Source organism: Citrus clementina, unplaced genomic scaffold (assembly GCF_000493195.1).
Source record: "Citrus clementina cultivar Clemenules unplaced genomic scaffold, Citrus_clementina_v1.0 scaffold_4, whole genome shotgun sequence".
Lineage (NCBI taxonomy): Eukaryota > Viridiplantae > Streptophyta > Magnoliopsida > Sapindales > Rutaceae > Citrus > Citrus x clementina.
The window spans coordinates 11,586,017-11,595,871 of NW_006262274.1; the positions used below are offsets into that span (position 1 = coordinate 11,586,017).

The window sequence follows — 9,855 nt, forward strand, 5'->3', positions numbered from 1 at the left end:
AGTGTTGCAACTTGCAAGTTCAGTTGTCCAATCAGTTTAAATGTCTCATATGGTACTCACAACAACTTCCAAACAGTTTTACAAAATGCAAATAGACAAAATACAATAATATGGGGATAAATAAAATGAGCTTTCGTGTTTTTGAGGCACAAATGGAAGCATAACTGTCCCACATTGGAGCTGTCCGAAGAATAAAATTGATTTTGGGATGATCTTGTTGGGATAAGAAAGCCTTTGGTGAAAACTATCACTTGTAATTCAGGAACATTTATGTTGTATCACCAAGAATCAATAACAAAATTATTCGGAAGTATACTTGAATTCATAATGCTTAATTCCTTTATGGAGTAGTGTGGTTGACCTTCTAGATCTACACATTCTCGTAGAGAGTCCTTTAATTGTCTTTGCTCTCTCTCAGTGACTCCAAAACGGGATGTGGTACTAGCTGCAATCCTGTAGAAGTATTTTCTGCAACATGATTTCTAGAACAAGAGGTCAAGTGGTTTGGTAGTTGCTGCGACTCAGAGAAAGCAATTACCTGTCCACTGTCAAATTGAGAATTCAATAAATCACCACCAAAACTAGGACCATTAGAATATGACGATTCCTGCTCCAGAGAAGTTGGTGACTGCAATGCCAGGAAACAGTCATTATTCAGCCCATTAAAGCTGCCATGTGTATTGAATTCTGCAGGAATTCCCCGGGTACCGAGCTCGAATTCTCTACAACATCAATAGAATAAGTAGCCCGTTGCTCATCTGGTGATCTCCATGACTCCAAAACGGGATGCAGTACTAGCTGCAATCCTGTAGAAGTATTTTCTGCAACATGATTTCTAGAACAAGAGATCAAGTGGTTTGGTAGTTGCTGCGACTCAGAGAAAGCAATTGCCTGCCCACTGTCAAATTGAGAATTCAATAAATCACCACCAAAACTAGGACCATTAGAATATGACGATTCTTGTTCCAGAGCCCATTGCTCATCTGGTAGTCTCAGTGACTCCAAAACGTCATGTGGTACTAGCTGCAATCCTGTAGAAGTATTTTCTGCAACATGATTTCCAGAATAATGAATCAAACAGTCACTCGGTGATAATCCCGAATCCAAACTAGTGGTAGCTGCTGAGTCTTCATTACAAGAAAACAAATTCTCACTTGGTTGTAGATGATTCTTCAAATTTATATTTTCTACAATTTGAGTTGTTTTAGAAACCAAATGTCGATCTGGTGGTTGAGCAGATTCTAGAGACATATCTTCCACAACATTGATGCTAGAACTAGAAGCAAAATCTTGACTTGATTGATGTTTATCAGTAGTTGAAACACCAAGCTTTTTATCACAAGTTTTTCTTTCTAGGCGACACACGACAAAGTTTTCCTACACAAATAAAAAGCGAGAATAGAATAAGTTCACATTATTGACTATTGTGTTCTGAATTATGTTTTCACTAAACTATTAAACCACATAGCTCAATAGGATCCTAAATTGGAACTTTCTAGTATTTGCAAAACATGTCCAATTTATTCTAAACAAAGCTCGCACCTTATAGAGAGGGTCATCCGCAATAGCTATCTCGTGCATAAGCCACTTTGTGTTAACTTTCTCGGAAGTAGCATCGTTGTGGATAAAAACAAGATAGTCTTTGTTACCAATCACCTCAGTACTGTTTTTCCGCTTCATCTCAGAATCACTGCCAGTCTTTTTCCAGGTTCCTGACTTGGTTTTTCTATGTTGTTGTTGTCCTGACCGTTTCCGCTTGGCACCCCTGTACTTAGGCTTAGAGAAAAAGTAGCACACATCTTGCATAGACTGAAACTCAGAAAGCCCTGCATGACAAAAATTCATTAACCCAAGATATTAGCTACTGAAATTAACCCAAGATATTAGCTACTGGACTAACTCCAATTACATCGTATAGTGCTTGTTGGGCGTGATACTTACCGGCTAGGTCCCAGGGGTCAAAGCTATAAAAATCAATTTCCTTGATCGTTTCAACAGAGAAACCACGGTCAAGCCTCTTCTTCTTCAGGAGATCAATGATTTCTTCATCCAATGGCCGGAATCCAATGCCTGTGAGACTGTCCATTTCTGATTCGCACACACGAGAAACAGAGGTTAAGAGCTATATCTGTATCAATTTGGTCCGCGAACAGTCAGTGGGTAGTAATACTATTTGAAAATGAAATTTAGACAAGTAACACCAGGATAGCAGAAAGGGTAAAGGACACAGACACCCCTAACGTTTGAATAAGGGACATAAAACTCCCTAATGTTTCAAAAAAGACACTCAGACCCCAATTAACTAACGGAAATCGTTCCGTTAAATCATTAAAAGGTTAAAATCGTAATTACAAATTAAAAACAAGTGAATTGACTAAAAACCCACACACGCATCACACGCACAAACAAACCCCACGTACACACGCACTGATACTGATTTCAGACAAATCTTTTAACACACTCACGGTTTGCCTCGCCGAATGCTGCTGGGGCTGCCGGAAGTTGCTGCTCGCGTTACCGGAAGCTGCTGGAACTGCTCGTGCGTGGATCGAGACCGAGTCTAGTTGCCGGATCTGCTGTCGATCGACGTTTGGTTGTTGCTTGTGTTGTTGGAACTGCTGAAATCTCGCGTTTGGCTGTTGGAACTGCTCGCGTTTGGCTGCTGGAATTGGTCGCGTTTGGCTGCTGCTTGTGTTCGCGTTTGGCTGCTGCTTGTGCTCGCGTTTAGTTGCTAGTTGTGCTCGCTTTTGGCGGCTGGTTGTGCTTGCGTTTGGCTGCTGGTTGTGCTCGTGTTTGGCCGCTGCTTGTGCTCGGGTTTGGCTGCTGCTTGTGCTCGTGTTTGGTTGCTGGTTGTGTTTGTGGGATAAATTGGACAATGAACAATTAGTTTTTAATATGCTATAAGGGTATAATGGTAATTGCACTTTAAAATTATAATTTCTGTTAAAACAAACGGTTTCCGTTAGTCAATTGGGGTCTGAGTGTCTTTTTTGAAACATTAAGGGATTTTATGTCCCTTATTCAAATATTAAGGGTCTCTGTGTCCTTTTCCCTAGCAGAAATGAAAGGGATATATATATATATATATATATAGTGTTCTGTTAACAAAAAGTATTAACACGTCGTTATTGCACGTCATTCTACCTCTGTGGCTCGACTTAATTTCTGCGCATAGTGATAGTGATGTTTCCCAACGGCGTTAAGGTGGAAATAGCGAGAGTGTACAGAAGTAGTGGATCGTGTTTGATGCTCCGTGAACGAGTGATGAGTGATATATATATTTGTAAAATGTAGAAGATTAATAATAAATTGCATTAAAAAGGAGCAAAGTTATTCTATCTATCAATATATACACACACACACACGAAACAAGGCCCAAGTATGGCAAGTAAGTCATATGGGTTAAATTAAATACAACACCTTTTTTTTTTCGTTTAGAAGAACCCAAAGACTCCCAATCTTGATTAGTTCAATGGCTAACAACTTAACAAAGCAACTACAATTACTATGACCCAACGAAAAATAAAAAAGGAATGGCTCCGCATGGCGCATACTAAGATATGATAAGAAATTTGAAGAATTTTTTCAGTATGCTATAGTTTATCCACCTAAGTTATTTTAAGTGAGGACCACATTTGAATCAAGAAAGGAAAAAAACAAACTTGACATAGTGTCCTGTAAATACAACACAAACCTATCACCAAATCATAACTTAAAAACTTAAATGTACACTTAGGTGACGTTTATTTTTTTGTCTAAAATCTGAATAGACCTGAATTAGTCTGAATTCTGAATAGGTCTGAATGTCTGAATCTGAATCATATGTTTGTTTTTTCGTCTGAATCTCAGAAAATAAGTATTAAGTTGTTTGTTTTTTTCAATTTAAAAAGCTAAAAATATGTATTTTTATATTTGTATCCTTATTAAATTTGAATGTCAAATAAATAATATATTAAATACCACAATATTTTAACATTTATAAGTAAAATCATATTCAAGTAAATACATAATTATTTTAAAATTTTAATATATAAAATACCATAAATTTCAAATTTTATCGTATATAATATAAGAAAAAAAACAGGGATATTTTTATGTGGGGTAAATATCTATGGGTGAGTTTTGGGATAGATATGAAAAATAAATTATAAAACATAGATATTTTTGACATTAGCAAGTAATTGACTTAATTCATATTTCTGCATTAAGTAAAAAGCCAAAAAAATTAACTTATTTTATTAAGTCAAAATTATCTAAAAAGTCTCATTAAGTTATAAAAACAAACACCTCTAATTAACTTAATTATTTAAGTTAAGTCACTTTAAGTCATTAAGTTAAAAAACAAACGCCACCTTAGTAACTTTATTAAACCATCATTATTTTTGGGAAAACAATACTACAATAAACACACAAAAGAACGACAACAAAACATGGCAACGAAAGCAAAATACTCTAAATAAGCATAACAAAATAAAAGAACCAAAAAAATAACAAAAATTAGAAAACAAAAGAGAAAAATGAAAATTGACGAATTGTTATTATATTTTGGGTGTGGATATTTTCATCTCATTATTATTTTTTTAAATCCATCTCAGTTTTTAAAATTAAATAATTATAACAAGTTTACATTATTTTCAAATATACAAATTAACAAAAAATTAAGACAATTAAGGATTTATAATTTTTTTTAAAATATGATCTTTGATTATTACAACCACTTTACGATAAGTTTTTTTTAACTATTTTAACCTTATAATGTAAAATAACCAAATTATCCCAAAAATACGAGCTTTTGTATCTGGTAGTTTAGGTATTGAATTAAATTTTTAAACTTTTTCTTTATTTAAGTTTTTAAAAAATAATGTGAACTTATTGTAATTATTTCTTAAGTGAAGTGGGTTAACAAAACTTGTGATGTTGAAATATCATTATCCATCTATTTTTTAGGGTCCTTTTCAAAATTGCCTAACTTAAGTTCTCAATGATTGCATTTTTATCATTTAGGTCCTTAACTACCGACTAAATTCGACCAATTTAGAGAGATTTTGATGATGTAGTTTAGGGCTGGCACGGGTCGGGTTGAATTTTTTCAACCCGACCCGACCCATTACATTTTTCAACCCAACCCAACCCGCAATCGAGTTGGGTTGGACTTTTGAAAAATCTCATTTTTATGGTCTGAACAAAAATAAATTAATTAACTGAAATTTTTAAAAAGCACAATACTAAAATCCTTACAACAAATTAAACATTTCAAAGTTTAACAATTAAATTATTAATACATAACTAATGAAAAAAAAGTCCATAAATTTAAAATCTTGTTTAATACAAAACAGCAAAGTCTAAAGAGTGAGACCAATGAATAAGAGAAAAAAAGAGCATGACTTATTAATACTGAAAATATTGCTGCAGAACAATACCCAACAAATGTTTGTCGAAAAACCTTTTCCCAAAGATAGTAATAATCATTATTATTATATTCATGTTAATTTGATTGAGCTTGACACCATCATAACAACTAAAAATTGACCAACTTTTATCAATAAAAAATATTATAAAGCACCAAATCAAATGGGCTAAACCTTTTAACAAAAAAAATTGATCAACTTGTTTCAAAACAAATTAATCAACTTGTTTCAAAACAAAAAATTAATCAACTTGTTTCAAAACAACTTGTTTCATCATCCTTAACATGCGTATTTTTCTTGCCCTTTCCTAACTTCTAACACAAAAGTAAGGGGTCGGATGTGTTACCTGTTACCAAAGAAAGTTTAAGACACCGCCTGGCCGGCCACTTTCCTTTATGATTCCTTCTCTGCTTGTAGCGTTTTACCCTTGTGGGTCACCCACTCACCATCCTTCTCCCTCGCAATCCTGCTACAGAAATCTTGAATCTTCAGCTTCTTTGGTTTTATGTCTTCCCAATTTATAGAAGATTTTCAACAGCATATTTGAAATGCAAAATATTACTCTGCAAAATAATCATGTGCCCCTCCTCCAAGAAGAAGTCTGCTCGGATTGGATGGTTTTTTTTTTTATAAAAAAAAAGGTGCTCTGCAAAATAATCAACAGGTCCCCCTCTTCGAAGAAGTAGTTTGCTCGTATTGGATGGTTTGCTCTTTTTTCAATTTTAAAAAAAGGCACAAGAAAACAAGACTTTCGAATACAATTGAGATGACCAAGAAAGTCCTACACACGTACAGATTCCTGATGACTTCATATTGTTCATTCATTGGTGGATGTGCACGAGCCAGTTACATCTCTGCTTGTACTCTTTGAACAGGCAATTTCTGATTTTCTATCTCTTGCCGTCAAACAAGCTTTTCTATATATATATATATATATATATATATATATATATATATATATGTATGTATGTATGCATGAATGTATGTATATGTATATTTTCTAGTGAAAATATCCTCACTTTGTATTGCAATCTTTATTTTTTTATACTTCACTAGAATTTGGTTGGCTCATGTAGTCCAAATGATCTCGTACCACGGCGTATCTAGAATAATAGTGATTAGCGAAAAAAAATTATTCGCATTAGACAATAACTATATACACAAACACACAGACACAAAGTTTACTGTAGAACATTTGGATACTTGCTGAATTTTTATTATGGTGCCGAAATTCATTCAGCAATTTTTATTATGGTGAATTTAGAACATTTGGATCCCTGGTGAATTTTTATTATGGCGCCTAAATTCATTCAGCAATTTTAATATTAGTCAAAAATACATAAAATAGCTCAAAGTGAATGAGCATTATAAAAATAAATAAATAAAAATAATACAAGTTTCAAGCATATTATTTACAATGGTATCACTTTAAAAGTTGAGATGATGAATAGATGATTGGATAATGGCTATAGACTTCGTATTTTTAAAAATTTACTTTTTGTTTTTCAAGGGAGCTAATGAATATAATAATTTTCTTTGTAGTGAATAGGGTAAGAAAATTTTTTGTTTATTGAATTTTGAGATTATAAGATTTTAATAGAAATTAGGGAAAAGGACAAACACACCCCCAACGTTTAGGCAAAGAGACAAAAACCCCCTTAATGTTTCAAAAAAAATATTTATACTCTAATTTATTATAATTTTACCATTATACCCTTCTAGCATATAAAAAAAAATTATTAGATTATCCAATTTGTCTATATATTGTTAATGAAATTATAAATATACCCTCATTGCCTCATTCCTCTATTTAAATTTTTATTAATAACCAATTTTCAAAGAAGACATCTAAACACTTAAAAAAAATTGTAAATAAATTATAATTTTAAAAATAAAATTGGTTATTAATACCATAATAAATAACATAGAAAATTGGTTATAAATGTACAAGTTTAGATGATTGACATGTGGAGAATTATTAAATATACAAGTTTAAAGTTTAAATAAAATTGGTTATTAATAACTAATTTTATTTTTAAAATTATAATTTATTTACATTTTTTTTAGGTGTATAGATGTCTTTTTTTAACATTGGTTATTGATAAAAATTTAAATAGAGGAATTGGGTAACGAGGGTATATTTATAATTTTCTTTATAATATCCAATTTGTCTATTTATAATTTTATTAACAATAGATAGACAAATTGGATAATTTAATATTTTTTTATATGCTAGAAGGGTATAATGGTAAAATTATAATAAATTAGGGTGTAAATGTCTTTTTTAAAATATTAGGGGGGTTTTTTTCCTTTTGCCTAAACATTGGGGGGGTGTTTGTTCTTTTCCCTAGAAATTAAAAGAAAAACTAAAAGTCAAAGATTAATTCTAACTTAAATAAATAGGTTTTTTTAGGAATTTAATCTTTTTAGAAAGACTGATTATGAATGAATTAATGGTTAGACAATATTATTAGTTATATATGATTTTCTATCAAAAAAACTTAATTGAAGATAATTATTAGTTAGACAGACGTCTAAAATAGGCTTTCCGACAATACCCAAAAAATTATTTATTAATTAGAACATTATTAGGGACATACTTAAAAAACGGGTCTTCCCTAAATATGGGGCCCTAGGTGCCTATTTTATTCGCCTATACTTAAAAGTTGCCCTAGTACGAGGTGCAAACCCTAAATTCGTCTCAAGATTCAAATTGAATAGCTAGTCAAATAAAACTCCTTGATGACTGCCTAAAATATATAGTAGTGTTATAAATTTAAAAGAGTAGTATGTTGTAAATTTGGAAGCAAATCCTTTAGAATTGGATAAGAAAATTTGTAACAAAGCTTTATTTATAATATTACAATATTGTAGAGTTTTTCAAAGAAGATCAATAGACAAAGGAAGGTAAGCTCATTTTCAAGTTCTACATTTTGTTTAAAAAACTACATCTATATATATAGTTGACACCTGAGTGGAGTGGGTGATAATATGTCTATAAAACTCAAAATAGTGAATCCACTTTCAAAATGGTGAATCCATTTACTTGTTGGAATCAACAATAATTCATAATAAGTAGTAACATCTTCATAGAAATTTTAGTTTTTTAAGTTAAAAATGATGGTTCTACCACGAAATGTATCTCGCAAAAAGAAGCACCCAAAGTGATAATGACATCAAATAATTTTTTTATTCCAAAAGATAATGTCAACCAAAATTTCTTTTCACATTACAAAAAATTAGAGATGAGATTGAAGTTGAAATCAATTTCAAGGTGAAGTAAAAAATACTAGGAACATTTTTTAAGAAGCCACATAGAGATATCGTGTGGATTAAATGGGTCCAGCTACAGTGCATACGTGATTTGGAATCACCGTTTTTTGTCTTTTACTTAAATGGCCGTTAGATTGCAAAGAGAAAAATCCAACGGCTCTGAACTAACGTATGGTAATAAAGATGTTAACTGGTTATCGGCATTACCAGCGTTTTCAAAATAAAATAACTAGGGTTAAGCAGTTAGAAAAATCGTCGGTGTCATTAAGGGGTTTCTAGTGGTAAGTCGTTAACTAGGCGTTTTAAATCCAGACGCTGGGGTAATAGAGGAGAAGTTGGAAATCTTGTCGTCCATCAATGAACTGAGAAGAGAACTCGTACACGGGCTATATTGAAGGGGATTTGATAAAGATCAAATCGTCGGTGGAGATTCAAATGATGGTCATTGAATGCGTAAGTGAAGATTGAGGTATGTTTTTCATAAGAATTGCAAACTTGAGAGTGTTAGTTAGCGTGCTTGTGAGTAATTAATTTGTGTAATTTTATAGGGGGTATATTGGGGCTCTGAAATGTTACAATGGGATGAAATTATAGAACAGGATACACACAGTATAGGGGTATTTGCTTGTCTAATGTAGATGTAAGTCGGGTTTCTTTTTGTAGTCAGCGTATTATAAATTTAAATTTATTCACTTTGATTATTTCTCTATAGAGGCTTTCAAAATTGATTTCACAAGATCCCAAAAGCTTAACCATTAAATAAGTATCTTCGTATATGACTAGTTTTATCTCGATTGTACGTGTCACTGATACTGTTTTGTCTTCCTGCAATAACTCCATAGGCTTCAAACCGAGTTGTGATCGATTTCTTAGAGGTTCGACACTGTCAAACAAAATTCGGTGTATTTTTGTGGTTAAATAATGGCAATTGTTGTTGTGTGGGCTGTTTTTCCCTTTTGTCATTTCAGGGAAATTAATATGGTATGTAATCTTGTGTATGTTTTGAAGTCATAATAAAAGTTGTCATAACCTTCTTATGTGATAATATGATTACAAACTTGACTACAACTAGCAGTTTAAGTGGTATTTATAATTCATTTTAGAGCATTGTAATGCAGGAATGAAATTGGGGACAGTTCGTAAGCAGAAGGCATTCAATTCTGATAGCTGTACT

At 32.2% G+C, this 9,855-nt stretch overlaps 1 protein-coding gene across 1 annotated transcript; it reads right to left on the reverse strand.

Moving 5' to 3' along the window:
- Nucleotides 1-394: 394 nt before the first annotated feature.
- Nucleotides 395-2,142, reverse strand: LOC112099301 (NAC domain-containing protein 7-like). Its single transcript, XM_024186659.1, has 5 exons — nt 1,942-2,142; nt 1,543-1,826; nt 1,155-1,377; nt 730-1,046; nt 395-610 (listed from the first exon to the last, which is right to left on the reverse strand). The coding sequence occupies exons 1-5, from the start codon at nt 2,084-2,086 to the stop codon at nt 395-397; spliced, it is 1,185 nt and encodes a 394-aa protein (XP_024042427.1). The 5' UTR covers nt 2,087-2,142.
- Nucleotides 2,143-9,855: the final 7,713 nt, after the last annotated feature.

Excerpts from the sequence above, each read along its gene's own strand:
- LOC112099301 (XM_024186659.1), bottom strand. The coding sequence starts at position 2,086 with ATGGACAGTCTCACAGGCATTGGATTCCGGCCATTGGATGAAGAAATC. Across the intron at positions 1,827-1,941 it reads TGACCCCTGGGACCTAGCCG|GGCTTTCTGAGTTTCAGTCT; the intron begins GTAAGTATCACG and ends TTTGTCATGCAG. Across the intron at positions 1,378-1,542 it reads CGGATGACCCTCTCTATAAG|GAAAACTTTGTCGTGTGTCG; the intron begins GTGCGAGCTTTG and ends TTATTTGTGTAG.